At 40.8% G+C, this 24,794-nt stretch overlaps 1 protein-coding gene across 1 annotated transcript; it reads left to right on the top strand.

Moving 5' to 3' along the window:
- Positions 1–15,067: 15,067 nt before the first annotated feature.
- On the top strand, positions 15,068–23,022 carry ahsg (alpha 2-HS glycoprotein). The gene is made up of 7 exons (XM_003225699.4): positions 15,068–15,351; positions 16,919–17,029; positions 17,370–17,454; positions 19,181–19,347; positions 19,641–19,748; positions 20,602–20,709; positions 22,076–23,022. The coding sequence occupies exons 1-7, from the start codon at positions 15,136–15,138 to the stop codon at positions 22,331–22,333; spliced, it is 1,053 nt and encodes a 350-aa protein (XP_003225747.1). The 5' UTR covers positions 15,068–15,135; the 3' UTR covers positions 22,334–23,022.
- The last annotated feature ends 1,772 nt before the right edge of the window (positions 23,023–24,794 follow it).

The raw sequence follows: 24,794 nt of genomic DNA, 5'->3' as shown, positions 1-24,794 counted from the left end.
TGTTGTTATGTCAAAATGTGTTAACTCTACACAGTGTAGCTACACCCTAGATCTTCAATATGTCTGAATCCAGTCTGATATGGGTTCTACTTTGCTTATCCATCTCTTGGAGGGCTTTGATCCACTAACAATTTGTGTCTCCCACAACAGTGGCATGATGAATCCACATCAGGTTATAATCTGAACTTTGAAGGAGCTCTCCAATGTGTGGAAGCTTTTTGGAGGAGAAGCCTCAGGGCCTTGGACAGCTCCATTCAAGCTTGGACTAAAACCCAGAACGGACTCAGAACCTCACTGACATGGAAGCCAGCAGTTGATGAGCCAAATTGATACAAATCTGCTCTCAAACCCATCATTCTTTTGACTGTAGATCTGAACTGGAATGATAGTTGTACAGGTCGCTTTGGGAATCTTTCTCCCCAAACAACATGGCACAATTTGATTCATTTTCTGGGTGGAACATCTAGTAAGGGCTCTGATAGAAATAATAATGAAATTCAGATTTATTCTGACAAGCTCCTGCTATTTTAAATGGATTAATGTGAATCGCTCCTCTGTGCACCGAATAGGAGGAAGAAATCTCTCACTTTAGTGGATAACTAACATGCTAATGGAATATATTCCAAGGGTCAACTGCTCTAACAGCTATAATGGACTCCAGGTCAATAAACCCAAAGGGACAGACCACGGACTGAGGGAAAAATTACTCTGAGCTCTCTAGGCTGATCTAATTCACGCCAAGCAATCTGAGCCAATTTGTTTCTATATCCTCTGATCTAGTTTGATGCATACATTGATCAACCTTCAACAAGGTGTCTTCCAGTTTAACGGCACTCGTTTCCTATATTTATTATGGCAGCTGAGCTTGCAAGAAATCCAGCAGACCATTGCTAGCGTTGTTATTCAAAGAAGCAAATATATATATTGGCAGAGAGGTCTTTTTAAATGCATCTGTTGGAGCCAGATCACAAACATTGCAGCAAAGATGACCAGATCGTATCCTTTCTGCAATAAGCAGGCTCAATCTGATCTGGGTCTCACCACCCCCCCAAATCTGTGTGATACGTACCCCAATTTATTAGTAGATATTATTATTGTCCATTTATGTTTGGATTTTTTCAGTTAGCATCACTAGGAGGGTGAACTACACATCAGTGGTGGATGACACCAAAATGACTGTCTATAAAATTGTATGCAGTAGTTCATCAGAAATCTATGATTTTAAAAAAATAAAAATGACCCTGTAGCTAGCTATAACCACAAACACATTTTTGTAAACCTATCTATGTACTGTATTAACAGAAATAGAGCTACAGCTGAACATTAAGGATTCAAGAATTATGACCACAGATCATTTACATAACATTATAATGAATGATGACTAGATAAGAGCTTCAAGTACAAAGATGTATCACTGAATGGCAAACTCGGGATCATACATGCTGTAGTATTTATGATTTCTTTGTACGTATGATTCTGAAAGCTGGACAGTGAAAAAAAGCTGTCAGAAAGATAAATCGATTCATTTGAAGTATGGTGCTTGAAGAAGGTCTACAGATATCATTCACTAAAAAAATATCCAATAAATGAGTCCTAGAGCAAATCAAGTCTGAACTTTGCCTAGAAGCCAAACTGGCTAGATTAAGGCTTTTGTATTTTGACCACATCATGAGATGACATGACTCATTAGAAAATACATTAATGCTTGATGAAGTGGGAGGTAACAGAAAAAGATAAAGCCTACATTGCTGTGGTCCTGTCAGCGGTTGCCTTTATTGCTTCGATGGCTAAAGAAGGATGCCTGGAGAAAAACCCCAGATCTGACATGTCTTTTGTTTAAAGACATCAGTGTTTTATAGACATTTAAGATACAGTAGAATCTCACTTATCCAACATTCACTTATCCAACGTTCTGGATTATCCAATGCATTTTTGTAGTCAATGTTTTCAATACATCATGATATTTTCGTGCTAAATTCGTAAATACAGTAATTACTACATAGCATTACTGAGTATTGAACTACCTTTTCTGTCAAATTTGTTGTATAACATGATGTTTTGGTGCTTAATTTGTAAAATCATAACCTAAATTGATGTTCAATAGGCTTTTCCTTAATCCCTCCTTATTATCCAACATATTTGCTTATCCAACATTCTGCCGGCCTGTTTATGTTGTATAAGTGAGATTCTACTGTAATAGGAATTGTATGGTTGAAGTCTTTCGTGGCCAAAATCATTAGGTTGCTGTGTGTCTTTCAGGCTGTATGGCCATTTCCCAGAAGCTTTCTCTCCTGACATTTTGTCTACATCTGTTGCAGGCATCCTCCACAGATGCCTGCCATGGATGTGCCGAAACGTCAGGAGCGAAAGCTTCTGGAACATGGCCATACATCGTGAAAGACTCACAGCAACCTAGTGATTCACAGCAACCTAGTGATTCTTTAGCTATCAAAGCAATAAAGGCAACCTCTGACATCCCGAAAGACTCAAAGCAACCCAATAATAGGCATTGTTCTGATTGGTACAAATTATGATCCACTGTCTCATTGGCTTGATGTACATAAATTGTTATCATGTTTTACAACTTGTGATTGGCAGATTATATATGGTAAGAACTTTAGCAAAGTTTTTATTGGAAAAAAACCTGAGTCGGATGCCATGTTTAGGTTCATACTCTTTCTGCAGGTAGGGTCTTTCCAGGTGTAGAAATGGGAGTTTGTCCATGACAGTGGGGATGTGGTTGCTGATGGGGTGAAATTACTCTGGGTGAAATGTCTCTTAGAGGATGGGATTTCCTGATGGGAAATGGGACAACAGGGGGCTGGTTATGGTGATCACCTAATGAGATTTATTATGTCTCTGAATGATCAGCTACAGGTTGACATCCCAACCTATTGTTCTCAGCCTGGGTGTTTGCCTAGCGGTTGGCTGATGGAGAAATTCCTGTGACCCACTTGTGACCTGTGCCCATTGTGATGATAGTGAAAAGGAGAAAAAACAAGTGAGGTTGAGCAGCAGGGAGTTTTCTGCTTCAAGCTGAGAGGTCATCCATCTGAGCCTTGATCTCAGGGCTCTGACATTTCAGTGTCCGTGTTTTGGATACCAGTCCTGAGTTTGCAGGGCTAATGATGGCAGAGTGTTTTGAGCCATAGGGTTGCCATAAGCTGAAATCAACTGGATGGAAAGTAACAACAACAAATACCACAGTGAACTTTTCTCCCAAAATATTGAAAACATGTAGATCTGTGGGACCTGGAAAATGCTGGTTTATTCAGAGACTAGCAAAGCAGCTTCTCAGCCAGACACATTAGTCTTTACACACATATGAAAATAAATATGCTTCACCAATGCTGTCCAAAATGCAAATTAATCCTCATGAATCAAGTCTGTGTCTGCAGCAAGAATGACGAACCTAGAAAATAAGACCGAAAAAGAAGCCAGCATGGGCAGGCTGAGCGAGAGAGGCTGAAAGAGCAAAGGGGAAATTAAAAATGTATTCTGAAGGAAGAAAGCACAGTGCTATTCCAGAAATAGCCTAACCCTATGTTTTCTCTTCTTAGCAGGGGGGCAGTTCTAAGCGCATCTCCTTTGCCATGCAAGCTAGAGAGAATTTTTGATAGCTATCTGCAAACGGATCTAAAATTCACAAAGTCCGCCCTGCATTTCTTTATTGCACTCATCTTCTGTCCCTCCAGAAGCAATGCAGGATGGGGGATTAAAGTGATTCCCAGAGGACTGGCCAGGTATAAAATTGTAATGGCTCTTCTCAACATCATATGAGGAAAAAAAAATGATGTGCAATTGTATAGCCTTGAAGCACACAGCCGAAGGAAATGAAATTTGCCAAAAACTCCATTAACTGCTTTAGAAGGGAGTATGGTGAGAAATACTACCACCATCTCCTGGTAACAAATCAATACTGCAACTTACTTTTGAGTGCATCCAGACTGATTTAAAAGATCAGAAAGTCCAAGGTTTTGTTCCTGTTCTTTCTGATTTTATTTTGGGGCTCCAAATGTACTTTATTTGCCCCATAAAATATTTTCTGCCATCTCCCAATGAAATCAGGGGGCTTATCCAGGCAGGAAAAGAAGTCCTTGGAAGTATTGAGACTTTCCATTTCTTTTTGTTATTATTTCACCTGTATATTTATGGTTTTTCATTCAAACTCTTCAGTGCCTCACCAAAATACTAAGCCACTAAGCCAGGGGTCCCCAAACTTTTTAAACAGGGGGCCAGTTCACGATCCTTTGGACCGTTGGAGGGCCGGACTATAGTTGGCCACCGAGCAATAATAATAATAATAATAATAATAATAATAATAATAATAATAATAATAACAACAACAACAACAACAACAACAACACCACCACCACCACTTGGGAAGTGTTCGACTTGTGATTTTGTGATATGAAATCCAGCATATCTATCTTGTTTGCTGTGTCATAATAATAATAATAATAATAATAATAATAATAAATAAATAAATAAAGAGGGTTGAAAGAGACTCCTTGGGCCATTTAGTCCAATCCCCTTCTGCCTTTGTGCACCGAAAGCACAAGCAAAGCACCCCTGACAGATGGCCACCCAGCCTCAGTGCTAATAATAATAATAATAATAATAATAATAATAATAATAATAATAATGTGATTTTGTGATGCGAAATCCAGCATATCTATCTTGTTTGCTGTGTCATACAATATAATAATAATAACAATAATAATAAGGGTTGTAAGAGAAGAAGAGACTCCTTGGGTCATTTAGTCCAACCCCCTTCTGCCCTTGTGCTATGGGGGCCATATAAATAGCTTCGATGGGCCGCATCTGGCCCCCGGGCCTTAGTTTGGGGACCCCTGCACTAAGCCATGCGAGTTAAAGTGGCATCAAACTGTGTTGATTCTACAGTGTAGAATCCTATAGTCATGTCTTAAGCCGACCACATCCGATGGAGCCTGGGGGGAGGGGGGAAACATAGAGAACCCGGCGCCCCACACCGTCCCTCACCTTATCCCATGGGAGGGGAGCATTGCCTCCTGGCTTCTCCCTGTTGTTTTATATGCAACAAGGGAATCTTCCCATGTTGCCCATGCTGCCTCCTGCGATGCTTGGACCTCTCCTTAGGTATGAAACCCTACTGGAAGCAGATCAACGTCATGTGATAGAATTCAATGTGCTCCGTTCCTGGAGAGAGGTCCAAGTGCCATCTGATGAAGTTCTTAGACAGACTTGCAGTGGGGAGATTGTCACTCTTACCTACTCGGGCAATCCTTTTCTGGCAACTTGTTTAAGCCAAGAAGGGCATAGGTCCAACAGGTATGATGGCCTTCAACTTTCCAAGAATTCAATCTACATTATTAGATTCACAGTGATAAGGGGCAATCAGGGACAATGATAAGGGACAGTCAGAAGCCAAATTTATATGCACTGTACTCAGGGTTGTAGCCAAGGGGAGGGTTAGGGGTTCAACCGCCCCCCCTGAAATTTTTCAGGATTTAAAAAAAACTGGTTTACTCATGAATTTTAACTGGTTAACCAAAGCCCCATGAATGTCCACTGAAGTTTATTGATAGAGCCTGATTTCTAAATTATTTTGCATTATGGAACTACTCTTCATGATTCGCTAAATAAAATTGAAATTTTTTTTCTGGCTATGACCCTGACTGTACCTGTATCATCTATAGCATCCATGTGAGAGTGAACTTGAGCAATTTTGTCTGCTATGTGTTGTGCAAATTCTTCACAGCAAGCTGATTATTTATTTATTTATTTATTTACAGCATTTATATTCCACCCTTCTCAGGATCACATTACACATATAGGCAAACATTCAATGCCTTTTAACATAGAACAAAGACAAGACAAACATAGGCTTCGAGCGGGCCTCAAACTCATGACCTCCTGGTCAGAGTGATTCATAGCAGCTGGTTGCAGCTGGCTTGCTCTCCAGCCTGCGCCACAGCCCGGGCCCTGTTGGGTGGTCTCTAGTTTCTTCTTCTAGGGCAGAATGTAGATGGACCCAAACTATGAGGGATATTTACTACATTTACTATATTTACTGGGAAAATGCATGGGGGTTAAGAAATAAGCTTTCATTGCTGCTACTTTCACCTTCCAAGACTTAGCCTTTCTTGTTCTGGTTTGTTCTGAATTTTTCACCATCGATGCTCTAGTCTCCAGCCTAATAGTTTTGTCACTGCAAACCCCATAGTAAACAAGTGGACTAATAGGCCTCTACTAGACACATGGGGCAATTCAAGGTTTTTATAGAAACCATAAAAATGCCATATTATTCTAAATTCATCAGCCTTATGGTCTAATATCTTAATGAGTACCGCTCAGCCTTATGGACTAACATATCGATGAGTCCCCCACACCTCCAGTCTTCAATCACAAATACATCTAAACCTCACCAAGTAATGATTAGCCCATGGCAACAGAACTACAGAAATCCCTCTACGTCCACATCACCAGCTTGGAAAATTAGGTCTAACAGCATAGGTGGGACCAGCTGCTACTTATGACCTCATCAAATAGGCAAAATTTCCCAACCTATGACAGTTAGACCCCACTTCAGGCACAGATTCCACTGGAGCCTATCACACGACATTGATCCATAGAGAAGAATGGGGAGAAGCTGGGCAGTGATGCCCCCCCAATGGGATGAGATAAGGGATGATGTGAGTGATGCGGGCAATGGGTTCCTCCCACCGGATTCACCACGACCCATGGCGAATCCCCCTGCTATCGCCTGGCTTAGTGATGGGGTCCTTAGGCAATCCCTCTGGTTATCATGGAGGATAGGAGGTCTTGAGTTGCTCTTGAGAGAACTGCCTCAACATGGATATTGCAACTCTCCAGCACATCAAGTTGGGAGGACTCTCCATTATACCATTAACAAGAAAGCCCCAAAAGCTTAGCAATATACAACAGAATCCATCTTTTGTTCTGACCTATATGCATATTCCCCCAAGTTGGGGGGAAACCCTAAGCTGGACCATGATTTGGTCTTTTTCCTAGTTAATCTAGGGCTAAAGTGGCCTTGCCCAAGGTTAACCAGGATCAGACCCCTGCGGCATTTAGCCTCCAGAAGGCTGATCCATTTCCACATTGACCTAAGCAGTCAGTGTAGAAATGCCTTCTATCTTTCCATCTCCAGGCTTTGTCTGCTGTTGAAGGGAGAACCCAGAGCGAGAAAGGTGGACGAGAATGACCAAATCCAAGGCTCCTTCAGCCAGGTCTACATATAAACAGGACTCTTGTATATTTTGGTTACATGCACTGGTAGGTTTGGTTTCTATTATATGTAGGGATTGTTTTTAGTTTGCACTAGCTGTGCCCAGCCACACGTTGCTGTGGCAAAGTGGTGGTGGTATTGGTTAAAAGTTGTTGTGGAATTTTTATTTGACGTCATTTGTATTTTTAAATTAATTTTATTGTAACTTATCTTTTTATTTATTATATTTTACTATTTTGTTGTATTATTTTTAGTTATTTTGTTATAGTATGTTATTGTATTAATTTTTTAGTGTTTTTAATTATTTGTATTGTATTATTTGTATTTATTTTATTTTTTATTCTTTTATTAACACTGGGCTGAGTGGGTTGCTAGGAGACCAAGTGGGCGGAGCTTAGCCTTCTAAATGGCAGCAATTGGATCAAAACAATTATTGCTCTCCCTCTAAGTAGGACTTTATTTTTCTTTTCTTTTTGTTGTATCAACCTAGAGGCATGGATGATGGGTTGTGTTGTCAAATTTCGAGGTTGGGGGGCCTGTAGTTTTGTTGTTTTGTGGGTCGCCGTGATGCCATCACTCATTTATATATATAGATTTTGTTTGGGTGATTTGTTTTGCAGTTATATGGCACAGTATCGTGTGTTATTTCTCCTTCCCTGTGCAAATGTGTATATACATATACTTTAGCCTGAATACCTTTCACAAGATCAGCTGGTTTTGGTTGGACTTTTTATTGTTGATATTATTGTTATGGATCAGGTCCTGATTCTCCCCGCCCCCCATTTACTGCCCTTACATTGAATTGTAGCATTTTCAGCACAGGAGTCTGTTGCCTGGAATATGCAGGACCCTTTGATTCTCCCCTCTCCCACGGTGATATAATCCAGAATTATTCCAGAATGACAATCCAGCAAGATGACAATCCAGGAAGATAACCTCCTGGCCTTGGGCAGTCCAGAGTTCTTAAGTTCATTATATGTGGGCCTTGGCCCCATTTCAAAAACACACTGCGGATGATTACTTTGGACCTCTGGCAAGCACTCTCTGTCCCTCTCTTGGTATAGGGCCAAATGTGGAAGAAGTGGAAAGAGCAATGGGAAAGAGAAGAGACCTAAAATGAGAAATACAGAACAAAAAGAGGTGGAAGAGAGAGAGGATGTGTGAAAGAGAAAGACAGGGAGAAAAAGTGGGGAAAAGGGGGTGATGAGAAGAGAAAGAAGGATTGGCAGAGTGAAAGACAATGAGAAAAGAAGTGGGGAAAAGAGAGAAAAGGGGTGATGGCAAAAGAGACAGAAAGGGTGTCAAAAGAATGAGATAGAAAGATATGGAATGAAAAGAAAGAGGAATGAGTTGCTGTGAGTTTTCCAGAATGTATGGCTATATTCCAGAAGCATTCTCCCCTGACTTTTCGCCCACATCTATGGCAGGCATCCTCAGAGGTTGTGAGGTCTGTTGGAAACTAGGCAAGTGGGGCTTGTATATCTGTGGAATACTGTCCAGGGTGGGAGAAAGAACTCTTGTCTGTTTGAGGCAAATGAGAATGTTGCAATTGGCCACCTTGATTAGCATTGAATGGCCTTGCAGCTTCGTAGCCTATCTGCTTCCTGCCTGGGGGAATCCTTTGTTAGGAAGTGTTAGCTGGTCCTGATTGTTTCCTGTCTTTAATTCCCCTACTTTTTTTTATCGTGTTCTTTATTTATGTCCTGATTTTAGAAGTTTTTTAAATATTGGTAGCCAGATTTTGTTCATTTTCATGGTTTCCTTCTTTCTATTGAAATTGTCCACATGCCTGTGGATTTCAGTGGCTTCTCTGTGTAGTCTGACATGGTGGTTGTGAGAGTGGTCCAGCATTTCTGTGTTCTCAAATAACATGCTGTGTCCAGGTTGATTCATCAAGTGCTCTGCTATGGCTGACTTCTCTGGCTGAATTAGTCTGCAGTGCCTTTCATGTTCCTTGGTTCATGTTTCCAACAGACCTCACAACCTTTGAAGATGGCTGCCATAGATGTGGGTGAAACGTCAGGAGAGAATGCTTCTAGAACATAGTCATACAGTCAACAACACAAAGAGGAGTGACATCGAAAATGGAGCTATGCAGATAGTGAAAGAGAAAAAGACTGACCCAAATTATGGGAGAAAAGTATTAGCAGGAAGAGAAGGAAAAGGTTGCAGTGCAGAGAGAGAGAAAGAGAAAAGGGAAAGTCCCCATTGCTTTGGGTTCTGGCTTCATTCACAGCTGGATTTCAGGCACTTCTTGACACATTAAAATGCAATAAAAACAATAGTAGTTTGAATTGTAGTTTAATTTCACCATGACATCCAGCAGAAGTTGACCATAAGATAATTCCAGAAAACCTAGAGATTCCTAGAGAGAACATGGTAATCAAATAATGAACTACATCAAAGTTAAATCTTTTTTCCCTTGACATTAAAGAAGTTGGAACTCCAATGGTGCAGCGGATTAAACTGCTGAGCTGCTGAACTTGCTGACCGAAAGGTCAGAGGTTCGAATTCGGGGAGCGGGGTGAGTTCTCATTGTTAGCCCCAGCTTCTGCCAACCTAGCAGTTCGAAAACATGCAAATGTGAGTAGATCAATAGGTACCACTCCAGCAGGAAGTTAACGGAACTCCATGCAATCATGCTGACCACGTGACCTTGGAGGTGTCTATGGAAAAGACTGGTTCTTCGGCTTAGAAATGGAGATGAGCACCAACCCCCAGAGTCAGACACGACTGGACTTAATGTCAGAGGAAAACCTTTACCTTTACCTTTAAATAAAAAAGTTAATTTTTAAAAATTAAAAAAATATTCAGAATATGTGCAGAAATTCTCAACCTAATACGAAGGAAATGTCTCCGATTATATTATAAGTGAACGAATCCAAAGGGTGCTCACCAATGATTCTTCATCACCCTGGAAAGAAATAATAAGTGCCATAAGCAGGGTTCAGTCCTGGGCCCGGTTCTGTTCAACATCTTTATTAATGACTTAGATGAAGGGTTACAAGGCATGTTCATCAAGTTTGCAGATGACACCAAATTGGGAGGGAGAGCTAATACTCCAGAAGGCAGGAGCAGATTGACAGATTAGAGAGATGGGCCAAAGCTAACACAATGTTCAATAGGGGCAAATGCAAGATTCTCTTCTTAGGCAGAAAAAATGGAATGCAAATATACAGAATGGGGGACGCCTGGCTCGACAGTAGTACGTGTGAAAAAGATCTTGGAGTCCTCATGGGGAACAAGGTGAACATGAGCCAACAATGTCATGCAGCAGCTAAAAAAACAAATGGGATTTGGGCCTGCATAAATAGGAGTATAGTGCCTAGATCCAGGGAAGTCATGCCCCCCATCTATTGTGCCTTGGTCAGACTACACCTAAAATACTGTGTCCAATTATGGGCACCGCAATTGAAGGGAGATGTTGACAAGCTGGAATGTGTCCAGAGGAGGATGACTGAAATAATCAAGGGTCTGGAGAACAAGCCCTATGAAGGGCGGCTTCAAGAGCTGGGCATGTTTAGCCTGCAGAAGAGAAGGCTGAGGAGACATGATGAGGGCCATGTATCAAGATGTGAGGGGAAGTCATAGGGAGGAGGGAGCAGGTCTGGAGAATAAGATACGGAACCATGGCTTCAAACTATAGGAAAGGAGTTTCCATCTGAACATTAGGAATAATTTCCTAACTGCGAGAGCAGTTCAGCAGTGGAACTCTCTGCCCTGGAGTGTAGTGGAGGCTCCTTCTTGGTAGGCTTTTCAGCAGAGACTGGATGGCCATCTGTTGGGGGTGCTTTGAATGCAATTTTCCTGCTTTTTGGCAGGGGTTTGGACTCAATGGCCCATGAGGTCTCTTCAAATTCCATGATTCTATGATTCTGTACCATGCCTGTGTAGAGGAATGACAAAAAGCAAAGATTTACAACTCTACAGATTTTTACAGAGGGACTGCAGTCATCAACAGAATTTTCTTAACTTTTTGCTGATGGAAAAAAGTGTGTCCCTATTGAAGAGGACAGTGCCTGATAGTGAAGGGAGTGTCTAGTTCCATAGTTTTGTTCTCAGGACATACAGTTGTTGACTGTGCCACATCTATGTGTTAGATCGTAGTCCATGGTCAATAGATGCATCCTCAGTGGAAAAATTTGAGACCTTTTCCTATTTTGTACACAGACACACTCCACTCGTCCACCTACACGCTAAGTTAAACTGTCACTCAAGGTGATGAGATAAGATAATGCTAGTAGGAGGAAAACATCCTAATTTCTTCACTAAAGTTCAACAGGTTGCTTGTAGACTAAGCTTTTTGTGTAGCAATGTTCATTCATGGAATTTTACAGAAGGTGCAATTCTGTTGATTTATTGTGTCACCTTCTTCCTCATACCACCTTCTTCCCAAAACTGGGACTTGAGGCAAATTACAATTTTTTAAAAAAAAATACAGCTAAAACTTTCCAACAATAATAATGTTAATGGGATGAAGCCATTTGCAATATTAAAATGATTCAAAACTATATTTAAAAAAAGAAAATGCGCAAAAGCCTTCTGGTTTTCCCACTACTTCTCCCATCTTTTGTTTCTACTGCAAAATTCCCCTAAAACAGACTAGCTGCTCTGTTGTTCTGGGTGCTTTCCATTTGCAATCATCCATATGGCACCTGTCTACATTAGACAGCTGGGGGTTGTGGTTTTACAAGTTCTTTAGGCTTCTCTGCCCTCACAAAACTACAAAATTACAAATCCCAAGATTCCATAGCATTGAGCCAGGGTTATACTGCAGTCCTGTTGGGAACCACAGTCTCCATTCACTCTGCACATGTAGAGGAACTTAACTTTGACCATGGCATGTTCACCAAGCTTTAAACATGTTGGTTGGCAACCTGTTGGTAAGTCAAACTTTCATAGTTTTAAGCGGTTTTGGGATCATTGGGAGGGTTGGAATCCTGTTCAGACCATCCAGTGCCCAAAAGCTCTCTCTCAAACTCACCTTGTTAGTTATTCAACCACCCATTTTCATATTCTCAGGGAGCAGGAGGAGATCAGCAGGATGCATACAACTGCAAGGATTCTTGGAAGTGAAGAAGCATCAACACTTGTATATAATGCAATTAGGGACATAGAGAATCCTGTAGTGCAAGCCATCTGTCATGTTTTTCATCTGTTTCTTGGATCCATGTAATTCAAAGTGTTTTGCTTCCTGCCTGCATGAAGAGCTCACTCCCCCATTCTTCCCAAAAGTCTTTGGTACTTTATTACCCTTTGTTTGAGAAGGAAGCATCATGAGGGTTCTCTCTCCCGCAAAATACCTTACGCTCAGGCATGAGAGTCAGTGTTAGTAACTCCTCTACTAAAGTTAGGTGACTTTCTTTTATCTGTCTCCTCTTTTGTGTGAGATGTATGACAGCAACAATTAAAGTAAGTTTGTAATTTCTAAATCTTACCAGAGCATCTTGCATAGTTTCTTCTTTCCTGTTTCCTACCATAATCTCATATATAGTACTGCTGTAGATACCAAATATTTCTACAAGGATATCATCTAAAGCAGGCATCGGCAAACTTGGTCCCTCCAGGTGTTTTGAACTTCAACTCCCACAATTCCTAACAGCCAATAAACTAGCTGGGATTTCTGGAAGATGAAGTCCAAAACACCTGGAGAGCTGAAGTTTGCCCATGCCTGATCTAAAGAGACTTACTGAAGACTATCAGTGATCCCTGGGGGTGCCTATTATAACACATCCAGCTACAGGAAGATAGCTGGAAGCATCTCTGATGGTTTTTCCAACTCTCCATAACAATGGCTGTGTTGGAGGAGCTGTGGTTCTTACAAGGTGGTTTTGAAGGGGTAGCATTAGGAAAGGTAGTTATGGAAATCTAGCTGCATGAAATGTATGTTTCCAAATGCAGGATCTCAAGCACTAGGTGCTTTAAAGGTCATATGGAAGATAATGTTGCCTAATGCCAAGTCATTAGTCCATCTAGCCTAGTACTGGCAGCTCTAAATGGCAACAATGGCTTTCTAGGAAGTTCGAGCATGATAAACTTAGATGGAGATCACCAGCATACTCTGTCAATCTTCTGCCTGAATACCAACTCAACTCAACCAACCTTAACTTTTGAAAGCAGGCAAGATCACGCATGTCCCAAATGGTGTGGTGGTAACATGGGAAGGCCTTGCATTTGAGAAGATAACCTTGCTAAATCTGCATAAAAGACAGTTTCTGCATATATCTGACCATGAACCGCTAATGTATGACATGCAGTCCCATTAGTTTTGGCCACTTTTCAAAGGAGTGGGCCAATTCTGTTGACTTAAATCTTGATCATTAACCCACATTTAAAACTCAGCATTTCGATGTCCTGGCTGATCAGTAGAATCCCTATTTGCATTACATAACATATAGTTAATAATCCTCCATTTTACAAGAGATAATGCTAATTTTCCTTGCTCAGTCACCAGAAAATATGACAACCCTACTCAATCAGGACAAAAGACCACCAAGACCCGTGTAACCAAATTAATGATACTATGAAGGAATATAGGAGGGATAGCTAATACTCCAGAAGACAGGAATCCTCTCACCTCTCAATTATTTACTTTTTTTGGCCATATCACACAGATAGATCTAGTACCTTATCTGAGCTAGCATGGTGGTCTAAGACTGATAATTCTTGCCAACTTCACAAAAGCTGCCTTGCTAACTGAACATATTCCTTCCTGTAAGCAATCAGTGTCTGGGGATGGAATTGAGCAGCAGCCATTTGGGTGTTCTTGGACAAGAAGGAGGAGCTTTTCCAAAAAACAGAATACATTGGCGTAGAAGTATCATGGCCCAATAAGATCCCTTGTCTAATTAAATCAATATGCCACCAGAGTATTAGCTTACAATGCTTTTCTTAAAATCTAACTACTCGTGTGTGATTCAGCCCACGTTCTGCCAAATATGTGAAAGTGTGGTCGAGATGGTGCAAATAACATAGCCTGTTAAAGCAGAAAAGTCAAAACTTGAGCCCGCTAACTTCCAGGGTAAAGACGATAGTTCAAGGGCTTCTAATAAGGCTGATGTTATTAGAGGTCATCTTCACATGAAAAGATGAAATAGCTGAAGATTAAGATCCTTACTGTGATTATTACCACCAAAAAATAGGTCTAGACCATGGTTTTCCAAATTACCTATTGTGGTTCAGCCCTTGGTATCCATTGGAGTCTGGTTCCAAATCTCCCATTGATACCAAAACCTGTGGTTGTTCAGGTCCCAATATATACAATGAGACTCAGTAAATGTAAAATGGCATCTCTTATGTAAAATGGCAAGATCAGGGGTTGCTTTCTGGACTCCTTTGAGTGGTTGAATCCATAGGTGCAGAATCTGTGGATCCAGAGGGGCCACTGTACATCTAAAGGTTTTTCATTGGTGGTTGGTGGCTTCCTTATCAGTGAAACTATCAACTTGGGCTTTAAAGTACGTCATTCATACTTCCCAAAATGTATCCAAAACCTTGGATAGCTCTCTTAAAGTTCAGACTAAAACACAGAACAGATTCACACTACCCAAAACTTTCAACATAGAACTCACTAACTGCCACCTAGTTCTTTTCAACTAGAAACAGGACTCAAGCATGGTTTTGTATCTTTTGCTCATGTCATCTTTATTTTAGCAGACTTGGCAATTCCCCCCTTCTTATCTAGTAAAACTTTGACTCAATGTCCCCACATATTTGTTTTTCTCTTTCTCTTGTTTGCCATCCTCATCCAGACCTGGGACAAAGATTGCAAGCTTTCATGTTTGCAAATGGCGGGGTCTGTGGTGGGATCATCTATAAATGGGAGCCCTGCTTTGGCTCCCACTGCCTTTCCCTCCTCCCAGAAGAACGTCGCTTCTCTAAGCCTTCTGCAAACTTGAACCATGAAATCTCTGATAGCTCTGGTCCTTCTGGGCCAGATCCTAGCATCCAAAGCCACCTCTGAGCCTTTCCCTCCACTCGTCTCCAGCCTTCCCGATTGTGATGACCCCGAGTCTGAAGCTGCAGCCAACTTTGCAGTGGATCACATCAACTCCCACTCTCTTCATGGATATAAGTATACCCTTAGCAGAATCGAGAACGTCAAGGTTTTACCAAGGGTAAGTGCTACATAAATAAAATGTTGGGATAAGCTAGGAAATGATTTCCTGTCTTGTCTTACTCCAAATTTAGGCCAATTCCCTTTTTGTGGACTACCACTCCCAGAATGCCCCAAGTTACCTGTCCAAACTCCAGTTTTAATATATAAGTAACAGCCGTGGTGACTTACATTCATTTTTATAGTGAATGGCCTTACTGCAGACAGGAAAGAATCTCTTTAAATAAAAAACATGAATTCCTTTATTTACTGCAAAACGTAGCAAGCAGCCAGTCCTGCTACTGGATTTGGAGATCTTTGTGCTCATGAAGGCCAGCCCTATGATTAGGTAGATTGAAATATCCATTTCAGTAGAAGTTCAAGGGCAGGGATAGCATCCCTCTGTTCAGTAACATGTCAGTGATCGGAATGACACACAAGTTATCCAAGGTACTGAATTGACTTGGAGTTAGAATTCAGGACCTTGGATAGTTCCTTTAAAATTGGACTACAACTCAGAATGGAATCACTCTGTCCTCCACAGCAGCCTGCATTGTCTCTGGTCATTTCTGATCAACCATTGGGAATTCCCTTCCTTTTGAAGTGTGCCCCATGGCCTGCCCTACAGTCCCCAAAGTAGCCTGCTGACTTCATGTTTGCTCCACTGCCAGTCTTGAATAATGACTCAGCTGTCAATTCAGACAGTTTCTGTATGTATCATGTCGTGCTTTACTTCTGGTGGCCAAATATCTTGGGGAGCCTCACTGCTGCTCATTTTTCTGGGTGACACCAGATTTTATTACAAAATCATGCAATTCCAGTCCGATAGTCTCAACCTGAAATGGAGTTTCCCACCCTCATTCTAAGAAAGTGTTTGATTTATTTTCCTGTAATCTGGGTTTATTATTCTGTATTGCTCTGTACAACAACCCAGGTAGGGCATTTGTGGACCTTGATTCCCTTCAGTGTGACTCTTTATGTTCAACTTCCAGCAGATGTTAACTGTAAAATTGTGCTGGAGGACCTAGACATTCCTAGATATCACATTTTAATGAAATCCGTGAATAATCCAATCTGTAGACATGAAAGGTTAACCGTTCACTTCACTTCCTCTCTTCCAACTTTACAATCCTGTGATTCTTTCCTTGCCCTTTGTAAAGGAACACGTTCCACAAGAAAGTTCCACAAAAATGCCAAGTGACTAAGAATGGTGTGCAGATATTTCTCGGTCTTCTTTCAGATTGGGTACTGGGGATACTGGGATCAGGAAGCATGCTATGGCATGGGCTTTAAGTTGTATGTTCACTAAGCCATATCAAAAATGTATTAATGAGGGAGGGAAAACAACAAACAGTTCCAATAATCTGTTTGTTGTTTTGTTGAAGGCTTTAATGGCTGGAATCACTGGGTTGCTGTGAGTTTTCTGGGCTGTTTTTTTTTTTTGTCTCCCTCATAAAAACATTTTGGATATGGCTAATGGGATGAAAAGTAGGGCCAAGGATTTGAGGCACAGAACTAGCTTACCTGGAGTCCCTTGCAATCTACACTGATTTCACACTGACCACAAAATATGTTTTGTTTCCTCCCAGAGGCCAACAGGAAAAATTTACTTGCTTGAGCTAGATTTAGCGGAAACCAAGTGCCATGTGCTGAGTCCAACACCTATTCAAAATTGTTCCGTAAGAGCAAAAGTAGAACATGTAAGTATTGCATTTTGCCATGATAGAGCTAATGGGACTGACTAGTTAATACAGGCAATGGTAAAAATGCCAGAAGCTAATGTCCATCAATATCCATATGATTGCAACTCTTAGTTTAGTCTGTACTGTAAGTCTGTTCCATAACTCTTATCCCTTTCTCAGAATAGAATGACATGCCTCTAAGTTTACCATTGACTTATTCACAAGTCCTATCAAAATCCATAATTTGGGCTCCAAAACCTACCCTTGACTTATACAAAGGATCAACTTATAAGCAAGTATATATGGTACTTATTTCATCATTCCTGCCCCCCTTAATTCTAATTTTTTGAACTTCCAGGCTGTGGAAGGAGACTGCGATGTCAAAATGCTCCATCTTGACGGACAGTATAAGGTGCTCTCTACCAAATGTCACTCATCTCCAGGTAATCAATTGTATTGCTTTGGGCTTAGTTATGCTGACAGACAGAGAGTGAATGACAAATGGTCTCACTATGCTTGTTTAGAACTTGGAAAGGGCACCTTATAGACTACAAATCCCAGAATCCCCAAGCTACAACATCTAAAAAGTAGCTCTTCCACCATGTACATATCTACTGCTTACTTATGATGCTTATCATGAACAGTTCCCTTTTTTTTGATAATTCCCCCTTTTTGCATATCTATTTCGGCATGCGTATTGCGAATATGAATGTACAGTGTTGATCCCCCAACCCCATTTCCTTTAGATCATATGGGAAGCATTTCTGCTACCTATTGTGTCCCTGTCCCCATCCCTGATCAATTTAATGCCAGGATATGCTTTTGTTATTGTTGAGTGCCATCATGTCATTTCCACTTTATGGTGCCCTTAAGATGAATCTATGACGGTTTTCTTAGCTGTGCCCACTATTCTCCCAACTGGTGGGATTTTCACAGAATGCCACACGTTCCCATGGTTTGGTATTCATTGGAGTACGGTCACTAAAGGCCTATATCAACTGCACACCCAGAAGCCAAGTCTTTCTATCACAGGGCGTGTAAGAAGGCTTTTGTAATTTTAGATTAACTGCAGTAAGTAGAAGTGAATAGAAAGCCAGACTTAAATGCAGCCCATACTTCAGGCGGCCACAAAATCACGAGGCTTAGTCCATCATTGGTCTTGCACATTATCAACTCAGAGCACTATGATACTCTTTTAGCCACCATAGCTGCATCCCATGGAATCCTGGGATTTGTAGTTTGACCAGAACTTTCCGGCAAGGAATTATAGACCTTCCATTTTCATAGGGGTGCAAAAGTGGACAAACAATGTGTTTAAAATGATCTTACGTTTAACCAAAGAGAACACCTCTTTATTAATCTGTTTCCTCCAAGCAAATCTATGGTCAACTTCTGCCAGACATTGACCATAGAATTGTGCTGGAGAATCTAGAGATTCCTATAGTCATACTGGAAGACATAGGGATTCCTGCAGAGAACATATTTATCAAACCCGTGAATAATCAAGTCCGCAGAAGTTAAATCTGCAAATGTAGAGGGCTCATTGTGCTTCTTGAAACTAGCATTCCTAGGATCCCATAGCATGGCACTATGACAATTTAAGTGACACCATAGCACTATGATTGTGAAGTGTGGAAAAGACCTATTACTTCAATTTACCTGAGTGGAGCCTCCGGTGGCCTAGGGGACAAAAGCCTTGTGACTTGAAGGCTGGGTTGCTGACCTGAAGGCTGCCAGGTTCGAATCCCACCCGGAGAGAGCGGGGATGAGCTCCTTCTATCAGCTCCAGCTCCATGCGGGGACATGAGAGAAGCCTCCCATAAGGATGGTAAAACATCAAAACACGGGCGTCCACTGGGCAATGTCCTTGCAGACGGCCAATTCTCTCACTCCAGAAGCAACTCCAGTTGCTCCTGACATGAAAAAAAAATTACCTGAGTCAAAGTTTATTGTGAAGATACAGCACTCTGAATTTGTTGAGGGAAGATTGCCAAGACAATGCAGTAAGTAAATAAATATAACACTCTTCTCTTTGTTTTGCACACCACCAGAAAAAGTCATTCCAAGAATTGATTAGCTACCCTAAATCCTCAGGAGATATTACCTGGAAATGTTACCTGCTGAAAGATATATATGAGTCAATCATGTGTTTCTCTTTTACTTCCTTAGACTCAAGAGAAGATTTTGAAAAAGTTTGCCCCGACTGTGCACCCTTGGCGCTTCTAGATGACGTTAACGTGGTGAATGCAGTCAACACTGCACTCGCGCAGTACAATACTTACAATAGTACAGACCATCACTTCGAGCTCCTTGAGATTGCAAGAGGAAGGAACTCTGTGAGTATCAAAAAGCCTTTGAGATTGCCCTGAGAGTCCTTCCCTTTATCTGAGGACTGGCGAAGACGGCCCAGGCCCTGAGATGGGAAAACTCCCACATCCTAACACAAAATAAGGCTAATTCACAACCTGGCTGGGGTGCACTGTGAAGCAAATACCACAGCTATATTCAACCACTCCAGTGCTGCATACAACAGTGTATATTGTCCCATCGTTTGACTGCTTTATGCTCAGTTTTGAAATGGTTCCTGTCCGAAAGACAGATAAGGTATGATCTGCTCTCTTTCTCCCAGCACATGCCTCCTGGTACCTTTGTGGAATTTGCCATTGCTGCCACCAACTGCACAGAACAAGAAGCAAAGGAGCACAAAGATTGCCATGTCATGACAGGAGAACATGCAGTAAGTGCCAGCAACATGGTTTTAATCCTAGTGAACTGAAAGCAGAATTATTTGGGGGTCAAAAGTGGCTCTTTTTTTTTTTTTTTTGCTAAATATGCCTCCTATGCCTTTAATTGGATAGGACAATGATGGGCAACCTTTTGCATTTGGTGTGTCAAAATTCACCAAAAAACCAAGCATGACTTGGGTGGTGTGTCACTTCGAGAGAGAAAAAACCATAATTTCACAATATATATAGTTTAAATAACAAAAATATATAATTGTAATATATAACTGTATTTAATAAATCAAAAACTATTGACTACCATTATGTCCATGTACCTCTATTATGTCTATGGTACCTCTTGCAGTTTCCACACTGATTTCTCTCTATTCTAGTTTCAATGTAGTCATGAATAATGAATAATATAATAATAATATAATAGTAATAATATACTACAATAATATATATATATATATATATATATATATATATATATATATATATATATATGTAATGTGCATAATTCCCATGGAGTAAACAACAAGACCACTAGACCAAATCACACCAAATTTGGCCACAAAAGACATTAGTCATCCAATCAATCTGCATGTGACAGCGTGTCAGCAAAAATGGCTAGGCGTGTCAGTGCTGACACGCGTGTCATAGGTTGGCCATTACTGGGATAGGAGGACTGGTGAGTGTTAAAGTGTATATCCGCCATGTGATCTATTTTCGGAATCCAGATTATCTGCTTTGAATTGGATTATATAGCAGTGTAGATCATTTTCTATGGGGAAGGTGATAGTGTGAGATTTTCTGTACTTTATCCTTACACCTGGATTGTGATTTGGACTTCTCCTCTTTCTCCAGCAATTTGGATTCTGCAAAGCCACCATTTTCAAAAAGCCTTCTGGTGAAGGTCCCGCTCTTTTCGCAATTTTCCCTAACGTAGTGATTTGCGACATCTTTGACAAACAGGTATAAGCACTAAACATTACTTTCAGGAATTGCCTTTTTTTAAAAAAAAACATAAGAACTTGTTGTTGAAGTCTGAAAGTATATAATCTAACAGCTAATACAAGACACCACATGGTTGGTGCTCAAATACATAAGGCAGACCCTGCAAGAGAATCACCTTGAGAAAAGTTATTTTTGGACTATCCTAAAAGTCCACCACCTCGCTGTAAGGGCCATGGGGAGGTGCGTTCCAAAAATAATTTTCCCTCCAGATTCTGCACTAATCTTTACAATATGTCCTTTCTGGGTTGTTAGAAAGGAGCCCCTGGTGCCCCAGCAGTTTAAACTGCTAAGCTGCCAAACTTGCCGACCGAAAGGTTGGTGGTTCAAATCTGGGGAGTGGACTGAGCTCCTGCTGTTAGCCCTAGCTTCTGCCAGCCTAGCAGTTCGAAAACATGCAAATGTGAGTAGATCAATAGGTACCACTCTGACAGGAAGGTAACAGCGCTCCATGCAGTCATGCCGGCCACATGAACTTGTAGGTGCCTATGGACAATGCCGGCTCTTTGGTTTAGAAATTGAGATGAGCACCAACGCCCAGAGTTGGACACGACTAGATTTAATGTCAAGGGGAAACCTTTACCTTTACCTTTAGGTTGTTAGAACTCAATTATTCTTTAGTTTTTTCCAACTTCAATGCTTAGGAAAGGAAAATCTTTGGATTACAAGTCCCACAACCCCCCTGCCAATATCTATGTAGCTGGGACATTCGGGAATATTATATAATGCAGCGTATGGGTTCAACCTGCATTATATGACAGTGCAGATCCAGCTTCAATTATGATAATCCCCTCTCCCAAAAAGCAGAATCTGCCCTTTCTTTGTTTGGTGGGATGGGGTTGGCAAAAAAGCATCCAACTATTTTCTTAAAGCTGGATACTTTGGGGCAATGAATCATGGCTGCAACTATTATGTGAGGAAAGCAAAAAGATACAAATTTAGGAGGTCAAAAAGGGGGTGCAACTATTACACAGTTGAGACCATTATGTTGTGAAATAGGGTAGCTGGGTGGTGCTTTGTTTTTTTCCCTCCTCTTCACAAACCTGGGGAAATGGCCAAGTTTGCAGGGCAGCAGCTTAGAAAAGATTGATGGGAAACTAGTGTGGCTACATCTCACAATTATGGGTGTGTCTACACTGTAGAATTAATGCCATGACACGATGTTATGGAATCCTGGGAGTTGTAGTTTGATGAGGCCCCAGCACTCTTTGACAGAGAAAGCTTGTAAAACTACAACTGCTACGACTCCTCAGCATTATGCCCTTACCTTAAAAGAGACCCGACTCAATGACACAAGCAGACGCCTCATGATGGTTTTCTTTTCCAGGTTGGACATTCCCATACCCACCTGACTAAGCATCATTTAGGGAAAAAGATCCCTTCCCCTGGAGCCGGCTACTCTGTCCTGGACCTCATCCATTCCCACAACAACACGCTTGCATCGCACGAGTCCCACTCGGCCGAAGTGCCAGTGGTTCAAGCAAGTCCGGTGGTCAAAAGAGCCGCAGAGGTCCCACCAGTGATCCAACCAGCATTACCACATCTCCAACAGTGTCCAGGAAAATACCGACACTTTGACATATAAACACAGAATTTGCTGAGGGTATATAGAATCAATGGGAATGTCCCATTAATAAACGGATCTTTGATGTCCCCCTAAACCTGAACTCAAGGAAGACTTTACCCTGATAAGTCACAGCAATAATTGGCAAACATTTACTCCCTCTTCTTAGCAGGGCTTTATGGGTGATGTCTCCATCCTGGTGCTTGTCACAGATTAGTATCTTCTACTGTTTCTATCATTTTTAGTTTATTATGAAAATAAGTTTTTAAGCCTCGAGATCATCAACTGGGAACATGGAAGTAGTCATGGATGATATCATGTGAGCAAGAGAAGAGCTGGACAGATTTTTGGATATTCCATATCTGCCACATAGTTTCCTAGCCTTTTCCTTTCAGTAGCAGAAATAGAAGGAAGTGTACAAATGATATAATATCATAATTTACAATTCAGATAATTAAAATATAACCGAATCTGTTGTTCCACATAGAATCAGTTCTGGGTGATTTGTGTTTGGAAGGAAGAATGTATACAACATTGGACAGAAATGACCACAAAACCTTTACTGGGTGTCTTCTCTGTATATGATTTTTTCCCCTTTCCAGTGTCCAAAAATGCTATGTGATATTGCAAAGGCAATGCTGGAAAATCTATATTCAGAGCATAAGACAACCAAACCATGGTGCTTCTAAAATAAAATATTAAATAAAGAATATCCTTGCCTTTTTTTTCCTTCCCTGTTTGCTTCTGGATCCTTGGAATAATAGTAGACAGAGCTAGAAATCCTTCAAAAAAGAGAGTGGTCTTGTTAGAGAGAAAAAGGAAAGAGCAAAAACATATACAATTATAAAAAAGTGGAATATAAATAACAGAAAATGAGCCATTTGTTTTTACCTTCATGTCATTTTCAACTTATGGCAACCTTATGATAAATCTATCATGGGATTTTCTGGGACTAAAAGTATGTGACTTGATCCAAGTCACCCAGTGGTTTTCCAGGCAGAGAATCAAGCTGTTCTCAAGAATTGTATTCAAATGCTCAAACCATTACAGCAAACACATTTAATCAAAATGTATGACATTATAAAACCATATTAAATTTTAAAAGGCTTTTGGGGGAAGTTTTGACATGGGATTTTATAACAACAAAAGAAAGACTGTATAAAGATGGGATGTATTTATTTATTTATTTATTTATTTCTATCCCGCTTTTCTCCTGTGGGTGGGATTCAAAGCGGCGCACAACATACAAAATTCATACAAATACATCCAACCGCAGTACAAAATCAGATTAAAACATCATCCTAATATAAAAACCCAATTAACATATCAGATAAAACAATTTTAAAAACTTGCAGCAAGCACCATTTACAGATATCTATAACCAGTGTTAAAATAAAATAGGGTGCTTCTGCTACTGCGAAGGTGGCACCACAGTCCTTAGTCTATTGTCTATACTTTCAGAAAGCCATATTCAGTGGTTCCCAACCTGTGGTCCATGAACCACCATTGGTTCCCAAGAACTAAAATATGATCCGTGGCCTCACCGTTACTACACTGTTGCAATGTGAAGAGCGACTGGTCTTGCGAAACCCTCTTATAGTGCCAAGGCAATGGGGATGTTGGGAGGAGAGAGGCTGACTACCCACGAAAGGCACGACAACAAGCCTCCTGACTGCTGCTTCTCCTCCTCCCTCCCCCTGAGCGGAGCCATTCCATGTGGCACCTGGAAGCAGGGGCGCCTTGGTGACTTTGTTTTTAGGTGTGTTTCTGGGGGTTATTTGGGGTGCTGATTCAAATAGCCAAACTGAATCTAATGTTGACCCCAAAAACTGAATTGTACCCCTTTTGATATTAATGTTGGAGAGGGGTCCCTGGTCAAGTGGTCCCTGGTCAAAAAAAGGTTGGGAACCACTGGCCGTATTGAAAGTATCCATATGTAGAAAGACTGGAAAGAGCACAAAGAAAAAAGTATAGAATCTCATAGATGGAATACATCTCCCAACCTTTACTAGGAAAAACACACTCCACGGTGCCACAAAATACTGATGGAAATAAGGCAAGTTACATTCCCATAATTAGACCCTAGCTCAAAAAACAACATGTAAAGGGCATTGAAGAATCTTAGTAGAACACAAGCTGAACACAGTCAACAGTGTGATGCAACAGCTAAAAAAGCCAATGCGATTCTAGGCCACTTTAGTAGGAGTATAGTGTCTAGATTGAAGGAGGTCATAGTGCAATGATGGGCAACCTTTTGTACTTGGTGTGTCAAAATTCACCAAAAAACCTAGCATGACTTGGGTGGTGTGTCACTTCGAGAAAAAAAACATAATTTCCCAATATGTATACTTTAAATAACGAAAAGGTATAATAGTAATATATAACTATTTAATAAATCAAAAACTATTTCTTACCACTATTTCCATGTACAACAATCTATGCTACCTCTCGCAGTTTCCACACTGATTTCTCTCTATTCTAA

This window comes from Anolis carolinensis, chromosome 3 (genome assembly GCF_035594765.1).
Source record: "Anolis carolinensis isolate JA03-04 chromosome 3, rAnoCar3.1.pri, whole genome shotgun sequence".
NCBI lineage: Eukaryota > Metazoa > Chordata > Lepidosauria > Squamata > Dactyloidae > Anolis > Anolis carolinensis.
Note: the sequence above shows the minus strand (reverse complement) of the source record. Positions and strands in the feature narration are given on the sequence as shown.

What these genes read in the sequence shown, in the direction of transcription:
- ahsg (XM_003225699.4), top strand. Translation starts at nt 15,136, where the DNA reads ATGAAATCTCTGATAGCTCTGGTCCTTCTGGGCCAGATCCTAGCATCC. An exon ending in ACGTCAAGGTTTTACCAAGG is followed by an intron (nt 15,352 to 16,918) that starts GTAAGTGCTACA and finishes GTTTCCTCCCAG; the next exon opens with AGGCCAACAGGAAAAATTTA. An exon ending in CAAATGTCACTCATCTCCAG is followed by an intron (nt 17,455 to 19,180) that starts GTAATCAATTGT and finishes TTACTTCCTTAG; the next exon opens with ACTCAAGAGAAGATTTTGAA.